The sequence below is a fragment of the Colletotrichum abscissum genome, assembly GCF_030869225.1.
Source record: "Colletotrichum abscissum strain IMI 504890 chromosome Unknown Scaffold_35.1, whole genome shotgun sequence".
In the NCBI taxonomy this organism is placed as follows: domain Eukaryota; kingdom Fungi; phylum Ascomycota; class Sordariomycetes; order Glomerellales; family Glomerellaceae; genus Colletotrichum; species Colletotrichum abscissum.
In genome coordinates this window covers 54,634-73,093 of record NW_026850265.1, presented here as the reverse complement: position 1 = coordinate 73,093, position 18,460 = coordinate 54,634, and the positions used below count along the sequence as shown (strand labels likewise).

At 47.9% G+C, this 18,460-nt stretch overlaps 4 protein-coding genes across 4 annotated transcripts; 2 read left to right on the top strand and 2 right to left on the bottom strand.

Annotated features, from left to right (window-relative positions):
* Positions 1–4,807: 4,807 nt before the first annotated feature.
* CABS01_11987 (malate dehydrogenase) lies at positions 4,808–5,629 on the top strand (the record flags this gene model as incomplete). The annotated part of the gene is made up of 2 exons (XM_060545341.1): positions 4,808–4,928; positions 4,995–5,629. The coding sequence occupies 2 exons, from the start codon at positions 4,808–4,810 to the stop codon at positions 5,627–5,629; spliced, it is 756 nt and encodes a 251-aa protein (XP_060396857.1).
* Positions 5,630–6,720: 1,091 nt separating this feature from the next.
* CABS01_11986 (uncharacterized protein) lies at positions 6,721–8,372 on the bottom strand (the record flags this gene model as incomplete). The annotated part of the gene is made up of 5 exons (XM_060545340.1): positions 6,721–7,352; positions 7,413–7,727; positions 7,799–7,865; positions 7,986–8,118; positions 8,260–8,372. The coding sequence occupies 5 exons, from the start codon at positions 8,370–8,372 to the stop codon at positions 6,721–6,723; spliced, it is 1,260 nt and encodes a 419-aa protein (XP_060396856.1).
* A 6,024-nt stretch (positions 8,373–14,396) lies between these two features.
* On the bottom strand, positions 14,397–15,090 carry CABS01_11985 (phosphotyrosine protein phosphatase; the record flags this gene model as incomplete). The annotated part of the gene is made up of 2 exons (XM_060545339.1): positions 14,397–14,669; positions 14,761–15,090. The coding sequence occupies 2 exons, from the start codon at positions 15,088–15,090 to the stop codon at positions 14,397–14,399; spliced, it is 603 nt and encodes a 200-aa protein (XP_060396855.1).
* Positions 15,091–17,760: 2,670 nt separating this feature from the next.
* CABS01_11984 (uncharacterized protein) lies at positions 17,761–18,305 on the top strand (the record flags this gene model as incomplete). Its single annotated transcript, XM_060545338.1, has 2 exons — positions 17,761–17,992; positions 18,061–18,305. The coding sequence occupies 2 exons, from the start codon at positions 17,761–17,763 to the stop codon at positions 18,303–18,305; spliced, it is 477 nt and encodes a 158-aa protein (XP_060396854.1).
* Positions 18,306–18,460: the final 155 nt, after the last annotated feature.

Genomic DNA, 18,460 nt, shown 5'->3' with positions numbered 1-18,460 from the left:
CCCTTACCGGCCAGCCAAAGTCCTGGTTGATGGATTGGAGCCTTGATCAAGTCCCAATATGTGGAAACTTTCACTGAACTCATGTGGAAAGTCTTCGTGCCTGAAGCCATCGTGAGAGCGGTTGCTGTAAGCCTCGAAAGCTGATGATGATTGCGACATTTGTGATTCAGGTGTTCGTACGTGAAGCTTATTTCCCAACGGAGATTCCGCAGCCCTGTTCCCACAATTTCGCATTCAAAGTTCAGACCTGAGGGAAGTGTGTATTGAATCTTCAGGACACGGAGCTCCGTGTGCGCCCGTCGTCAGCTTCAAGGACGAGGCTGCTCCGAGCTTGAGTCGTGCACAAGGAACCGTTGAATAGGCACCGGTGGCCGGCACCGTCAGATTCTACATTCCGGAGAGCGACTTTCCTACTCGATTGCCCCTGAGAAATCTAGCCGAATCTGTAACACTGGAGCTGCCCAAAGTCGGTAGCACTGGAAATGTCACCGGCGTGGCATTGCAGATCCCCAAACATTGTGACGTGACTGTACGAGGTTTCAGGTTCGCGATGTTGGTTCGTCGAGCTGTAAAGGAGTTGCCATGATACCATGGAGGAGTTGGATCAAAGATCTCGTCAGGAGAAGGGAGTTCCAGTCGCGTCTGAATTAAAGTGCTGTCGTGATGTGATGGCACGGAGGAGATCAGTGGAGCAACGGCCCTGTCCGCCACTGTCCCCGTGGTGAACAGTGCGCTTTTGCGAGGTTGCAAGGAAACGAAACGTTCTGGATGCAGGGAGAAGGGCGCCGAGAAACGGGAGAAACGGCCGGTTGAGTCGGAACTTACGGACGGTGGAGCTCATAAACGGCAGAACCTTCGTAGAGTCCTCCGGGGTTTACCAAAGGTGAGGCCGAGGAGTTCTCGGAACGAGATGACTCCAGATAGCCAAACGAGATTGGCAAGTCTTTTCGCGACTGCCACGTTTTTGCGTCCATGTGTATTTTCGGCCTGCAGACCGAAAAGTGATTGCTTCCCAAAAATAAAGAGACCTGCCTTTGGTCAGAAGCCCGCTTATTGAGCCAGTAAGCAACAGGGTGGACCTCTCAAGATCTCGGTCCTCCGAGTAGCCGTGCTATATTTCGAGTGTCTGCTTAGCGGAAGCATGGCAGCCGACCCCCGCCACCGTCAGCCAGTCATCGTGGCTCGAATGCGGATTAGCGGCGGGCAGAAGAGGCGCACGAGGATGGAGTCGTGAGGGGTTGAATAGACCGCCTAGCCGCGCCCACCCGCGATGGTCGAACAGCCTCGAGGAAGAACGGAATGGTGAGGTGACATTATAGACGTTCAAATGACAGACCCGACTCCTGTGAGGGTACCAAAGGCGACCCTGGCACGCCTCGAGCGCCACATTGAAGAGAACCGGTGGGTTGCAGTAAAATAAATGAGGTATTTTGACGACGCGAGAATGAAATGGAACGACAAGTACGAATTCTGTATGCGTATTAGCGGACGTCTTAGTGGGACTCGAGGCTTTTCGAGACAGCTACAGCCTACATGGAGAGCGAAGGTTTGCAAAACAGGCGACAGAGTTGGCACCATGTCGGCTATCTTGGACCCAGTCCCATAGGATCTTGGAGGGGTTCAAAGATTCCACAAAGCCAAGAACGGGCTCGGAGACAACCAAGAGTCTTGGCTTCTGGAGACCCGCGCGCTTTGCAACGTATTACGACGTGCTTCAAGAGCCAAGAGGGTAACCAAGAATGACTGTCAGCGACTCGCTGGCAGACGCCATCTGCTCTCTGGATGACAGCGCCGTCCAAGTGACTCAGCCGCGCCGTCTATTTTGTTGAAATTCCTTTCTCTGATGAGTGGGACTAAACCCGCGCATCACCGCGCCAGGGTCAGCACTTGGTTCGTGATCTTCGGAAGATGAGATTGCCGCGGCGTTGGTAAGTTCTGACTTGTGGCTGTGTGGCACGTAGGATTGTCACTCTGCTCTCGGTGTTGTGTTCTATGATTCCAGACGCAGTCAGACGGGTGGGACTTGAGCCATGCGATGCCATGCCATGCGATGTCATGGACTCGAGGTCGCCAGGCTCACCGTGCAGGGTCCTGGTATTCCACAACTTGTGGCCGCCTTCTACGAGGCCAAGATCAGCATAGGCCGGCCGAACTCAGGTTGACCGCAGGAAGAAATGACTGCCCGTGACGGTGTACGATGTGTGGACGTGCAGCACTGCAGAGAACGTGGTGTGCCCTGGCCGTAGACTCATCCGCAGTAGAGGCAGAAGAAACGGTCGGAATTGTGAAAAGTGACGGTTGACGGAAGAAGCTGCAAAGGGCCGGCAAACAGGCCCCTCCCAGCCACTGGCAACCCCACCACTTTCTCTCCTGCCGTCTCCAGGTCCGTTGGTCAGCTGCCTTGGTGCCTTGCGACCTTAGACGCGCATTGCGCCAGGCATCTCCGCAGTCTGCCCATGTACGTACCACTATCCTTGAGTGTACGTACCTCTCAGACTTCTGCCATGCTCCGTCCTCCTCCTCCGCGACCTGCCGTTTTCTTTCCATTCTCCTTGGCCTCGACCCCCTTCGTCTCATGTCCCACCAGGAAGAGGACAACCTTCTTTTCTGCCTCGAGGGATTTGTCCAAGGACCCTTGTCTATCCATTCTGTCGGCCTGCCTTGCGAGAAACCGACTCTCTTCCCCCTTCTGGGTGGCACAGGAAGATGACACACATTTCCATCTTCATCGCGAAAGATACCCTCCCGCCTCGCGTTCTACCTCCAAGAGTCTAAGTACCTTATTATTAAAGAAAGTTAATTCTTTCTGAGTTATAAGTATAAGAATATAGTTTTAATAAAATAATATAATACCTACTTAGTACTTAAATTAAGATACTTTTTTAAGCTTATTATAAAAAAAAAATAATTATATTACTAATTACTTATTATTAAGGTTCGTAATATTATAGTTTTAATTATAATAGCTTTATTTATAATAAATAAAAAGTTTAATTATAAGTCCTTTAAAAGCCTCTTTTTAAAAGTTATAAAAGTTTTTAAGTTAAGTTAAAATACTTACTAAAATATTAATAACTAAACTAACCTTATAATAACGGCTTTAATAAAAAAACTAAAAAATAAACTAAGAAATAATACTAAAATTCTCGCTAACGTTAAGTACGATTTATAAAGAATAGTAACGTAATTATAAAATATTAATAATATATTTTATATTAAAAAAATTATTATTAATATTAATAAAATAAATAGGGCCGTATTAATATAATACCTTAGTTTTTTTTTATAACTCGAGGATTATAACTTTAAATAGTATTAAAAGTTTATTAAAAAGCTTTTTTAAATATTTTAATATATTTATTACTATTTTTATAATAATAAAACTTTTAATACTTATATATAAGCATAGGTTACTTATTTTTAAATAATAATATTAGCTTATTAATAAGCTATTAAAACTACGATTCTAGCGATTTTTTAATAAGAGAGAGGGTAGAATAAAAAAAAGGATAGGTAAGAAAAGGGTTAAGGTTAAATAGTGCGGAATTCGAGGGTAGGGTAGCGTTTATATGTACTGCGGTAATCCTCTAGTAATGCAAAACGATGGAGTTAAACAGTGACCTCCAAGAGTCAAAGCCACCTACCTACCTTGGATCAAAGGATGCCCTCGATGGTAACGGCAGGGTAACCCTTCAAGACGGCAGCGACATGAACCTCCAAGCATGGACCAGGGGCAATGGCACGGTAGGTAGCATCAGCAACACAAACTGAGCATTGGTACATTCTCAATGGGTTGCGTCCGTGATTCCTTGCCTCTATCCGGTCTGTCTTTCTCGCTCTCTCTTCAGTGTCTCCATCCTGCTGCACTCATTCATCATGGACTAGATCCAGATGCCATCATGTACCCTGGCCAGGAGTCCCAAAGGCACGATCCCCCCTTGCTCCGCCTTGCATTCTGAGAAGGAAGCCTACCTTGTCAGACCCGAACCCCAAGTCTTAGTGCGCCTCCTTCGGGTGTGTGTGTGTGTGCAAGTGTGGTGTGGATAGATGGATCTCTACCCTCACCTTCACACTGAGATGGGTGGCAGGGTTCGGTCGTCCGTCCGTCTCATCCACAACAACTCTCTTTAGTCTTTTCTCCCCCTTCCTACCAAGCTTTCGAGCAACGAGCAACAGACTTTGATGATATAAAGTCCATCTCCCAGTTCCGTCCCGTCTTCTCCATCTCCCGGCCCGTCTCACAGCATAAACCTTCCTCATCTCTTCGACGATTTCCTTGTTTCCAACTCTCGATTCGAATCACTGCTTCTCAGAAAACATTGTTCATCCATCCTCATCTGTCTCCCAATTTCATATTTAGTAGTACCCGTCACCCACGTTAGCTCTGCATCTCTGTCTCGGTCAAAGAAGCACCACCTCAACCACCCCAACCCCATCGCAGCGCGTTTAAGCGCCGTACCTATTCTCAGCTCAAGGAATTGCTCCACACACCAATCCCGTCCCCCCGGTCTTGTCTCTAAACGGCCCGCCGCATTCCCCATTCCCTGACCGGAGCCGACGCAACCAGCCTGTTTCCCTCCAAGGAAGCGATCTAAGAAAAGAAATCACTCCAATCTCTTATTCCGGCCCTCGTGCGCGTGTCGTGCATATTTTCGGTGTGGTGGCCTGGTTGCTACTGCATATATCTTTTACTCTCCTCCCGCCTACTACTCGCGTTTACACATCTAATCATCCTTCCAACACCCGCGGATCACCACCCTCTTCTCCACCTCCTCCTCCTCCAACAGCCACCCAGTCAACAGCCAACATGCTCGCCAAGACATTCCTGTTGCTGGCCTCCCTGGCTCTCGTCTCCGCCGCCCCGGCCAAGAGACAATCCGGCTGCGTCTCCAAACCTACGGCTCCGACCCTCCCCGTCAACGGCAATGGTATGTAAACCAACAACACCAACTTCAAGCTAAGAAGAAAAGCATCACTAACACCCACACCTCAAGGCGTCGAACTCCCCTCCCCGGCAGCAGACCTGGTCCTCAAGCACATCGCCCTAGGCCACGGCATCCAAAACTACACCTGCACCTCCGTCAACGCAACCGCCATCACCGCAACGGCAACCGGCGCCCTTGCAGGCCTCTACGACGCTCAACCCCTCTACCCCGCCACCGGTCCCGCATCCCTCGCCTCCGTCGACATCTTCAACGGCCTCACCACAAACGCAGTCTGGTCCACCCCTCTCCCCCTCACCTCCGACGGCACCTCCAAATTCGGCGCCTCCGCCACCTCGCCCTTCCCGGCCAAAGCCGACCTCGTCATGCCCGGCATCGCGCCCATGAAGCAGCTCGGCGTCCACTTCTTCGACAACACGGGCGTGCCCACCTTCCAGGTCGGCGAGGACTTGTTCAGGGGCGCAAAGCTCAACGGCACAAAGGCCCCGGCCTCCGCTGACGTCGGCCCGGAGAAGTCTGGCTCCGTCGACTGGCTTTTGCTTGGCGACAAGGGCGGCAGCAAGGGTGTCACTGCCGTCTACCGCGTCGTCACTGCCGGCGGCGTCGCGCACCAGTGTACCACCCCCGGTGCCACCGATAGCGTTCCGTACGCGGCGTACTACTGGTTCTACGGTCCCAAGGCATGAAAAGAGAGCCTTGAATCTCTCACTGGGATGACTCTCCAGGACGAGTCTGGCGTTTAAAAAACTAAATCGGGGTTACAACGGCGTTCAACGGTTCTCGGATACCGAGGATTCTTTTTCACAGAACCCGGAACAAACTTTTCTTCTTCATCATTCCCTCACCAAATTCATATTTGGATTATATACCCCCAGCACGGACGGATCACGGGTTCGGGTACACTTAAGACATAATGTGGCTATTGACTTACTCCACTCGAGGAGGGAAAGCATCGCAGATAGATGTTGGGGCTTCATATGCTATCACTCTCACTTTTTATTTCAACTGTATCTACTTTGGCGTTTGACGGTATATAGTCTCATCGGGGGCAAACAAACTACTTATTTACATCTCACACCTCTCTGGTTACGAATCGTATTGTGCAGTGACAGCCATTTGGACTCCGACCCGCTCGCTCTGCGTTACTGCTTCTTCCTATCATGGTCATGACGTAAACTTGCTTGACGATAGCATGCTGTCAACTTGTCAAGAGTCCAGGACATACCAGCAGAACCTGAGAAAAGCCCGCCTGATATTCTCAATTGGAACTTGCATGAGTATGCCACCATCTAGGCCACCAGTGCACCATTCCACATAACCGAGATGGGTAGAAGCGTTCAATCCCTGCGGACACATCACACACGAACAAAGATCAAGAACCGACAAGTAGCCGCCCAAGGGGCGATAGCACTACAAGCGCGACATCGCATGATAGGGAATTAAGTAAATTTGGGGGCTGCTGTCATCTTTGTCGTGTTCATTCAACCCCTCGGGCGATCCAGTCTCCCAGTGTTTCGACTTTGTCCTCCTCTTTTCTTCTTCCTTCTCCTCTCTCCTCCAGATGGAAGAGCGGCCGTCATCAACATCAATTCCACCGTCTTCTAACGCTGATCTCTCTCCTGCTCCCCACCTGACGTGTAAAATCGCGGAAAGACATCACATCCAAAACAAAATTCTGAAATTGCCCGCCAGAGTCTGCAAACCAAACACCGATTTTGCTAGTCGTTCATGCGCGATTCCGCGCAGCGCACCAATCCATGAAGAACTCTCGACGGCTTTATCTCCGGTGATCGAGGCCGCCAGCAAGGTCCGCCTCCAGGCCGCCTCCTTGGCCGCCGTACTCCTGAGGCCGAGGGTCCGAAGAGCTCCATCCCTGGTTGCCTCCGGTGGGAATTGGCACTTGGCCGCCACCCTGCTGTCCAGCAGCCTGCGTGCCGGCCTGGGTAGCTCCGGGGACGGTGCGAACCAACTGGCGGAAACGGTAGACCTCATCCAGGATCATCTTACGCATGTCGCCAACATCTTCAACGACCTCAAAGTCGAAGTTGAATGTCGTGGGGCAGTCGGGCTCGTCGGAAGCATCATGCCAGATGTGCAGGTAGGGGTGCTCAAGAGCTTGCTCGACGCTGATACGGCTCGAGGGGTCAAAGGCAAGCATGCGATCGAGGAGGTCGAGGGCGTCAGGGTTGGCCTGAGGGAACAGGCTGGGGAAGGTTTTCTTAGGCATGAAAGGAAGGTTACGGACGTATTCCTGGGCGCGGGGCGAGCCGATGCGGGACAAAGTCTCTTCGTTGGGGGTTCCGAGAATGTGCAGGATTTGGTTCAGCTGGTCGACGTAGTCACGACCCTTGAAGAAGGGACGGCCTCCGAGAAGCTCGGCCAAAATGCAGCCAACGGACCAAACATCAACTATCGCGTGGTTAGCATCTCACTCAAATGCAGTTATGCAACGCCTTCTGGGATACGTACTAGCTTTGGTGTAGCTTTGGAAGCTCAGCATGATCTCGGGAGCACGGTACCATCTGGTAGCAACATATTCCGTCATGTAACCAGCATTCTCCTCAGGATCGACGGAGAAGCCACGCGCCAGACCGAAATCGCAAATCTTGAGCTCGCAATCGGCGTTGACGAGCAGGTTACCGGGCTTCAGATCACGGTGCAGGACGTTGGCGGAGTGGATGTACTTGAGACCACAGAGGATCTGGTAGATGAAGGACTGGAAATGGGCGTCGGTCAGCGGCTGGCCGGATCGGATGATGGCTGCCAAATCGCATTCCATGAGCTCTGTAGCAGAACAAAAGAGTTAGCACAGCTGATTCGACCGGGGCGGCGGATGCACGCGATAGAAAGCGTACCCTCGTAGAGATATGTCTCGTTGAAGTTATCGGGTCGGGGGATGTCCATATCGTAGAGGCAGGTAATCTGTCAAAGCGGGCAAGTCAGCTTTCATTTTCTGGCGTGGGCGGTGGTGCAGCCGCGTGGCGATGAGGCTGCGCGGGGTTCTTGGGACAGCTTCGAAAGCGGGCATAGGGGAAGACTCACGTTGCGGTGTCCCCTGAAGTGCTGGAGCAGCTTGATTTCGCGCAAGGCGCGCTTGGCCAGGATCTTCTTGCTGAACACATTTGTGACCTTCTTGATGGCGACGCCCTCCTGGGTCTGGTTGTTCACGGCGGCGCTGTGTGAGGGGAGTATTCGTCAGCTTCTTGGCCAAATGGCGGGGCAGCGGTGGTGGCAGCAGCATCAGCATCAGCGCCAGCAGCGCAGACAGCGACAGCCGATGGGATGAGGGGAAGAGCAGGTTAAAGGTCGCACGCACCAGACAATGCCGTAAGCTCCCTGACCGAGCTCCTTGGTTACGGTGTATCGCTCGTCGACGATGAAGTCCTGGTTGAAGACCTTGAAGACCTTGCGTCCTTGCAAATCAGCCATGTTTGCGAGGTTTGTGTGCTGTTCGTTTGGGGGAGGTTTTCGAGTTGGTGTTGGGGTTGGAGCTGTTGTTTTTTCGAGCTTGGAGGATTGGCGTGTCGGGCTTGTCGAGAAATCGAGGGGTATCTTTGGCGAGTCAATCGAGGCAAAGGTGGGGAAGCAAGCAAGGAATGCGATGCGATGCGACAGTTGCGGAACAGACAGGGTAGCGGGATCAACCGAAAAGAACGGCTCGTCCAAGCAGTGACAACAGCAGCAGCAGCAGTGACAACGCTCGACGCGAGTGGGCGAGGGGGATAGCAGGCTGTATTATAAAGGTAGGCAGAGCAGCGTCTGTTGTTTTCTTCGGAATCTGTCCTCGGTGAAATATGCTGGATGACAATGCGGTGTCGCCGGAACAATTCTCGTCTTTGTCCCGCAGTGGAGGGGTGAGTTGGGATGAGATGTGAAAGGAAGAAAGACGGGAGGAGAGGAAGCGAGCAGAGGGAGGAAGGTCCAAAGATATTGTGCGATTCCTCAGGTACCTAAGGTACGGTAGGTAAGGAAAGTAAGGCCAGGTTAGTTAATGGGCAGGAGCAAGAGATAAAGTAGAGGTACCACACCACAAAGTGTACCTTTCACCTTACGTCTTAGGATAGGACGACGGGGAAATGGCCTTGAGGGGAATTGGGGAGGGGATGATGGGACTGGACAGGATCAAATGGGATGGCCAGACCGGGAGACAGCGCCTTATGGGATGGAGCATTCACAGTTTGAGGCAAGAAAAGGCGATAAAATGGTCAAAGGCACGAGCCGAGGGGGAGGGTTCCATTTGGGAGGGACTGTCATGGACCTGACATTTGGATAGTGGACTTAAATGGACCTGACCTTCTGGGTCCTTGAACAGGGACAGAAAGCAACAAGGGAAAAGGCAGATGGAAAGGGGGGGCAAGGCAAGCAAGCAGCTGTATTGACACACTCCATTTCATTGAAGACAAGTGGGATCTGTGGGCTGGCTTGACTTGAGGATTGTAACTGGACATTGGATGCTTGAGTCCTGACACCTGGAGATGATGAGACTTGGCCCAAGGCTGAGTGCAGTGAAGTATTGGTAGACTACCTACGAATACCTAGTACCCTGGATGATAATAATAAGTGTGTGGATGTATCCGTACTTCTTCTTGGTACCTTGTTCAGATTGATGGTAGGATATTAGCAGGAGAATGGATGGAAGAGAGGGGTGAGAGGGGTATGGGTACTGCGTAGTGGGCTGAAGCTCCCCCCCATCCCGTGCTCTTGTGTCTCTGCCTTACGAGGAAGCCCCGACCACGTCGCAGCACTCAAGGTACTGGTGCTACAGTAGTACCTGGTGCCTAGCTACCTTACTTGAGTAAAGTATCCGTAGTTAGTCGGCTGTCTTGAATCTAGTCTAACCAATATCAAGCAAATGGATACATCAAGAGCTCAAGATCTTGAGCTTCCTGCGTGGGAACATGGAAAAACTGCAAGGCAAGGTACAAGGTACAAGCTGCTGCTGACGTTAGGCCGGAAGCGACTTGGCGTGAAGGGACGTGTGGACCCACACTACGATCCCCAGTCCCGCACTTGATTTGCTGGCTGGGTCTTTGTGAGGCCTCTCATTGGCTCCATCCTCAGATGAAAGGCTCCATTTACCTCGGGCCAGTAACCGCTGAGCATCGTGACTGGACTTTTGGAGATGCAGCTTTTCGCAACCGCGCGACAAATCATCGCCATGGATCGTACAGACCACCCTCACTCAAATCCTCGGTTGAGAATTGAATATGGGTCCAAGGCTGGCCTGGCGGCTTTTTACACGGGCAGAAACGACCTCATTTTCGCAGATATATGCAGCGTGAGTACCTGCACCAATGACCGGCTCTAACACATCAATCAAGATTCTGCAATGGGGAAGAGAGTTTGGGACACGAATACTGCAATTTCTTTGCTTGATGCCTGGATGCCGCATCCCAACACAAAAGGAACAAAATTTGGTCTTTGGATTGCAGTGGCAGCTCAGCGCCGGCTGAAGAGCCCCAGGACTTTGGACCTGTAAAGTGAGACACTTTTGACTGTCAGACCTTCGTCCTGGCCCGCATTTGGCCCAGATGTGAGCACCGTCAAAACTTTGAACTGAAGGCCGATTCAGCCGCGCCTCATCCACAATCATATAGGTCGGAACGAGACGAACCAAGCAACTGCACCCAAGGCAGGTTGCTGAAAATGCGAGCTTTAGGCTACTCCTCTCTTCCATGGTCAAAATGCGCCATTGCATTATCATGTAAGCTTAGAGGCGTCAGCGTCAGACACATTAAAGATTCCTCATTCGCAGGATCCCGAAATATCGCACATCATCCAACATCACAGCCCTCGAGGGATCTAACGTAAGCAGCTCGTCTACCGTCTTTTGCGCAGTCATCCTCGACGGCGTAGGTAAGCTACCTCCCGTTATCAGGCAGCACTACCATAGCAACCCAGGTACATCGATGTGTACTGGACAAATAGGGCTGAAGGATCTCTGATCCATACCACGAACATCTGCTCAGACAGTGCTGGTTTCCAAATATTTCTTTCCCTTGGGCCACCTGGTGCTCTGCCATCTTCGTATGCGATGCCAAGGCTCAAGTGCCTAGCTGCTGCCGCCGCCAATAACGCTAGCTTGCGTGTAGCCGACATCTCGAATCCTATTTCGCTTGGGCGAGGATATTCTGCCAGCAGCTCCCGCTATCCCGCCCCCAAGTGTGGCTGCGGCAGGCCCTACCTCCGAGCCTGGAGGCTAGCTGCCCATACCTACCCACTTACCTACCTACTTACCTACTTACCCACCTATAACTACTACTTCGTCGACCTCGCCGTCGCTACCGCTACCGCTATTACTAATTAAAACTATTCCTAACGTTAATATATTATAAAAAAAGAATAATTATAAAATTAACGATCTTTTTATTTACTAATATATAGCTAATTATAATAATTACGGCTATATAAAGTACGACTACTTACTTTATAACTAATAATTCCTTACCCTATTTAATATTAAAATAGTACTTAACGAGGCTATTTACGAGGCTAGTTTTATAATCCGAATTATTTAATATAAGCTCTTTATTAAAATACTAACTACCGTTACTTATTATTATAATTATAGCCCGCGTTACGATTAAAAATAGTAATATTTCGTAAAGTTAACTTATTTAAATAAGTATTATAAATCCTTAACCTTATCTATAAACTATTATTAATAAATTACTATTAGCTTTTTAAGTAGTAATTAGCTCTTTTATCCTATTATTAATAACTTTTATAACTATTATAACTACTTATTTAATAATACTAACGCTTTTATATATTATTACTATACGCTACTATATAATAAAAAAGACTAAATCGTTAACTAATAAAATAAGAGTATTTAACTTATTTAAATCTTTTTAAGCTTATAATTAAAAAATAGCAATTATAATAGTATTATTACCCGTAATATACTTAATATATTAGCTACTTACTACTATAACGAATTAGGTAATAGGACCCCTATTAAGTAGTTATTTAACTAATTATATAATTTAATAAAGTACTAATACCGCTTTTAATATAATAACGCGAGCTATATTATAAGCTTATTTATCGTACTTATTATTACGATTTCCTTATTTTAATAATACCCGGATATTCTATTAATAAATTCTATATATAAAACTAACCGATTTAATATACCGTTATTTAATATTTATAAAGTAACTAATAATAATTATACTTTTTAAGTTACGAGCTACTTTTTATTTAATAAAAAGGAAGCTAATTATTATTAAGTTATTAACTAGCTATTAGTATTACTCCGGGCCTACGAAATTCCCTTTTTATAAGTTATATATACGGATTATAAAATTACTCTATTTAATACCTTTAATAATAATACCTAATTTAAAATAATATTATATGTACTTTATTATTAATACGTTAATCTTAACGTACTAGCCCAGACCTAGTATTACTTTAGCCTAGCTACGAGGGACGAGACTAGTATAATTATATATAACCTTTATTTTTAGTAATTCCTTATAAATTAAAATAATCTCTTCTATAGCTAATTAATAGCTATATATTACGACTAATTATTCGAATTTTAAATTACTAAGTACTTTATAATAATAATTAATTATATTATTAATACTTAGCTTAAGCCGTAGTATAAGAAACTCGTACTTACTTAGGTTAACCGAATTAAGTACTTTAGTTACTTAATTACGTTAATTATTAAATCCTTATATACGAATATTAAAATACGAGTCTATTATTATATAAGCGACTTTAAAGCTATATTTAATAAATTAGTTATTTTTTAAATAAGTTAAGTAGCTATAATTAGTACTTATTAAACCCGTTACTAAACTAAAATATTAAGTATTATTATGAGGTTATTTTAAAAAAAAGTACGTTTATATATATATTATAATACCCTTAAATAACTTTTATAAAAACTTAGTACGCTAAGTAAATAGCTAAATTTAGGTTTATTAAAAAAACTATTAAAAAAGTGCGTATACTATTTAATTCGAACTACTTATAAGCTACCTTATTACTATATTCTTTAGTAATATATTAAAAATAGTACTTTAATATTATTAAAAGAGATTTATTTATATTAGTTTTAATAATACTTAGAGCTTATTATTAATAATAATACTTCTATTTTTTTACTTAATCTTTTATAAATCTAAAATAAGGGTCGCTTATAGGGCTTTATAATAAATATTATAATAGTTATAATAAGTAAGTTAAAAAAGCTAGCTATTAATTAAAATACTTTTTTTAAATAAGAGCCCTTTATGTTTAAGTATAAAGAAGTTACTAAACGTATAAAAATAGTACTTATATTAGCACTACTATTATTAATAATATTTTTAATACTAAGTAGGGCTACTTTTACTTAATAAGGCCTTAAAATTATATATAATTTTAATATATACAAGCTTAGTATAGAGATATAATAAAAGTACTAATAAGCTATTACTAATAAAGTAATTAATATAGTTAATAATAATACGATTAATTTTATAAAAGCTCCTTAGTTATTAACGTTTATAAAATTACGATCCTAATTAATTAGTAATCTTACGTAGTTAGATATATTATAAAATCTAGCTAACGAGGATTATATTTATAATATTAATTTTATAATAAAAAGTAAAATAAATAAACTTATTAATAAGTACGAGGCTAAAATAGAGTATAAGGCTAAAATAGAAGAAGTTATTAAATTACGGGCTATAGGCTATATAAAGTAATTAATAATTAATTAAGTAGTTAATTAAGTAGTTAATTAGGCTACTTCGTTAATTATATTAAATTAGGCTAATTCGTTAATTATTATACTTTTTACTAAAATAATTTAATTAATTATAAGTTAATTAACGGCCTTTAATTAGTTTAATTTATTTAAATACTAACTATGTAGAACCTAGCTTATGTATATACCCAAGACCGGCGGTCGTGTGGCGGCCGTAGCTATACTTAGTAGTAGAATAGCGGGAGCTGCTGGCAGGATATCCTCGCCCTTTCGCTTAGGCACCTCGACCCCTCGAGCTCTCTTCAACGGCGTCTACGGCTCCATCCTCATCTGGCCGTCTTGCCGTTGTCCTGCACTTGGGACCTACATTGGCTGGCAACTGCATGGAATCTAATCTTCTATATGCATCTTGTAGCTGTGGAATCAATCAAACCAAAGACACGCTTAAATGCTCCTCTTTTCTCTGCCTTTCCTTCTCTAATAATGCAGCATGATCAATCGGGCAGCGCGGCAAGCTGTTCCCAATGGCCTACCCATCCCTCTTGCCCCTGTCCTGGCGCCTTGTCGTGGACAAGATGATCGTCAACGACAAACCCATATTTGGCACCCAGCCAGTCAGATCTCTGCTGGAACGCGTGACGCCGCTCCCAAGTCGTGTTTCGCGGCGCGTCGCCGGCCCTTTATCCTCATCCATCTGGCTCCAGTGCTGTCTCCACCGCGGTCGCAAACCCGCGATCCTTCTATGCTTTAGGGTCGACATTGGGGAAGACGTGCTTTAAAAAGTTGGTCGAGAACCGCGTGCACTGCTCATAGGCCTTTGCGAAGCCCTCGTCGCCACCGTAGTAAGGGTCGTTGACCACCTCCGACCTCGGTCCTCCTGAAAATTCGCCAAATAACATCACCTTGGCCTTTGAATCGGTGTGGCCTCGTTGTTGTAGGTTTTGGAGGTCTCGTAGGTTGGATCGGTCCATAGCGAAGACGTAGTCGAACTTGTTAAAGTCTGAGGGCGACACCTAAACATTGTGAAAGCGTGACGGTCAGCAAGTCTGTTCTCTCTTCAGACCCGCCCGGGCGCACCCTGTGAGAGAGGGAGCACCATCGTACCTTGCGACCAGCGTGGTAGTAATCCGTTATGCCGTGGTCTTCGAGCGTCGCCATAGTTCTGTCATCTGGAGGATCGCCGACATGGTAGGCCGCTATCGTTGCGCAGAAAGACCGCGTCAGCTTTGCTTTGCGCACGAGAAGTGGTAGAGGAATTGGGTTCATCATGACGTATCCGCCATAATTCGTACCTGTGCCGCAAGAATCCACCTTTGAGATGAGGCCCTTGTACTGAGGCTTTTGCGCAAAGTTGCGAAACACGCCTTCTGCCATTGTCGAGCGGCAAATGTTGCCGAGGCAGACAAAGAGGACTGATACCGGTTGTTCCGTCATGATTTCTCTGTAGTTGTCTAGGGGCAGTGTGATGTGAAGGAGAGTGGAAGTTGTCGCGCCTTTAGCCAAGGTGGACTTTGTTCAGGTCCGACTGCCCCGCGGCCGCCAATGTGGGATGGAGGGGCACTGGTGTACCGTGTCTGAGTAATCAGACCTCGCACGGCAGGCGCTGTAGGTGGGTCCGCCACTTCGTCACCGACTTCTTCGCGGAGCCAACGATTCCGTCTTATCATCAACCACCTCTCCAATCCCGACTTACATATATATCGCTCGCTACCAGACTTCGCATGCTTTGCTATTCGCCTCTAACCCAACTTAACTTTGCACTTGTCTGCAAGTAAGATCGAAAGAGTCTGGCAGCTCGCCGTCACCCAACTTTATGCTTTCTAACCCCCAGTACGAGAGAATACGATGTTACCCACGCGAAGCTGGGCTAGAGTCGTGGCACCACTGAGAAAGGTTTTCTCATATCACAGATTGAAGTAGTTCTGTGGCTCGACAGCTATGCCGAGGAAACAAAGTTGGGATGGCTCCAATTCGAGAGCCGAACTCTGCAGTCTACGGTCGAACCAGCAACAAGACAGGCACCCGCTTCGGCCGTGCACCCGTCTAAGTTATTGAGCTCGAATTATCGTTCAGCATGCGTGGCTGCAATCAACTGTGAAAACGGTGACCACCTCAAGTGGACGTCGAGAATAGAGGTGAACCTCCACGGCCGCTGTGAGGGCGGCTTGCGAGGAACGAAACAACATCCCACGTGCTAACGGCTTCGGATTCGATACCTCATCTCGCCGCCAATCTTCTGCCCGGCACTCCGTTTGCATTCCTATGCTCTACAATCGCTGAGCAACCCATCGGGTCGGGCACCTGCCAAGCTCACGACAGATTTCAAACTGCTAGGTACTCGGATTGGGGCAAGTTGGTAACTGGAACGGGAGTGTATGGAGCAACGACCAGCTTGAGACTGTCGCTACGGTTTGACATTTGCCAATCCTCCTGAGTATGAGGAGTCTCGAGGCCCGGAACAATCAGTTGCTTGCCCATCTAGCATCATATCTCTGAGTAACGCGTTTCCTACAAGCGCACGACAACGTGAGAGAATCCTCGTGGCGCCTCCCATTCGCCACAAGGATGAAGGCTTTTTCCAGCTGAAGGTCAAATGGCATTCTATCAGGAGAAGAAACTGCTCAAGGCAGACACTGCTTGGGCAAACACGATGAAGCTAGCGGCTCACAATGCGTGAATGTCCGCTAGAGGTAGACGCTCCACGTTGGTCGATTGGTGGATAAGAGTGTGCAATCAGAGTCTGCGAGGCTAATGAAAAGGATGAGGAAACCAATTTCGCGTGGCCAATAGACCCGGAACGCACGGCCTCGGTCATCCGGTTGATAGCTACGCCTCCGAAAACACCACGTCGGTTGTTCTTCACGTCTGATCATGCTTGACTCATGATCCCCCAATCTTACGTTTGGGGTCGATTACATTTCTCTCCACGAAAGGCCGCTGGCTCGATAGCTGAAAAGTGCGACTGGACGAGATAACTCGCAGAGACTGGCAAGCATTCGTCCGATATTCTGGTCGAGGCACGGGAGGGCACGGGAACACAGGCCACACACCATGCGAGAAGCGTCGGACGGCTAATGCAGGTGTTTCTCAGTGCATTCCCTGCACCCACGAATGGAGCACTTCGATTGGCCAAGCGTCTGATCTTCCTCTTTCCGACCTGCAGGTGACAGGGGCCTGCGGGAAGCTTAGTTGATGCCGGATGAGCTTAACCAACTTCCCCTGAGCCTGCATTCCTCGGAGCGAAGACCCAGGCAACTGGTCGTCAACGTCATGTATCTGAGACCTTGAGGGCGCATTCGTCGGGAAAGATGAACAGCTACTCGGAAAAAGTCCAGACTCCAGCGATTTCACAAGAGAGCATCTCAAACCTCAAGCTGTTCAGCTCCTTCAGCCTCCAGGGCCCTCGCATGCGCTTCGGTTTCCGCGCGCAGACGTTTGCGGAAGATCGACCACAGCTCGGAACCGGAGGATGGAGGATTGATGCTACCGACTGACCCAGAATCCCCTCTAGCCGCCTTTGTTCACGGTCAGAGGGAAGACTAGCACCTGCGCCACGACTACTAGACAACACTGCAAAACGAGCCAGTCCGAGCGGTGCATTTGGTGAGGGCTCCAGCGGCTTCACGCCAAGTGAGCTGTGGCGGCCGATCATCTCTAGACTGACAGTAGACGTTCTGCCACAGAACGGATGACAAGGCTCGAGTGAGCAGCTGTCTGAGGGGGTTTGGCCCGCTCGGTTGAATCCCTCACCAATAATTCCCATCACTGTCCCATAATCCCCATCCGTCGTCTTGCCTGATCCGGGGTGCGAGACAGCTATGGCGCGCCGGCGTAGACCGCGTCTTGGCTACGTTTGGAGCTCTCGGCGGTTTACCTCTATGAGCTTGTGCCATTCCGGCGACCGGTTGCTGTTGATGCCACAGTCTTGGCGTCTCTTCCGATGCTCTTTATAAGACCACTTTGTCCTCTCTCGCGATCGGTCCGCTACTTTATTCTACTTTGCCTTTGCTCCTACACGCCTTAGCAGCTACTTCATCACACCTCGACATCCCGAATTTACTTCGATCCAACCTCGGCCCCGAACCATCACAGCCAACCGCCAAGATGAAGTACACCGTTGTCGTATCTCTCCTTGCCGCCCTTGTGGCCGCCGAGACCATCGATCAGCTCGTTGCCGAGATTCCCACTTGCGCGGTCACTTGCATCCGTGATGGTGCCCAGTCTGTCAACTGCGATATCACAGACTTTGCCTGCTCTTGCGGAAAGGTCGAACAGCTTACAGCCAAGGTCGTGCCCTGCCTTGCTTCCTCCGGCTGCAGCTCGACAGATCAAGCCAGTATGTGATCCCACAAAGCATGAGGAAGGCATTCAGGTTTTTGAACAACAGAGCTAACACATCTCCAGCGGTACTTCAGCTCGCCTCTCAGATCTGCGCCCAGGTCGCCGCAGGAGGCACATCTTCCGGCACCGCCTCTGCTGGCTCCGTCACCGCTGCCGCGACTACGGCTTCCGGCACATCAACCTCCTCCCGCAGCGGCACCGCAACAGGAGCTGCCGTCACCACTACAACGTCACCGGCCGCCGCTGTTCGGGCTCAGGTCGCTGGCTGGGCTGGAGCCATCGCCGCTGCCGCTGCGTTCGCTCTCTAAATTCGCCTTTCTCACCTACCAGTTGTGGCTTTGATTTAAACAACATCTTTACTTCATCCCTTGTAATTGATATACCCAATGCAAGAGGAAAGATTGTGGATTGCGGAGTTTAGCGGGAAAAAGAGAAATAGCCAGCACACCTGACGATGGAAGTC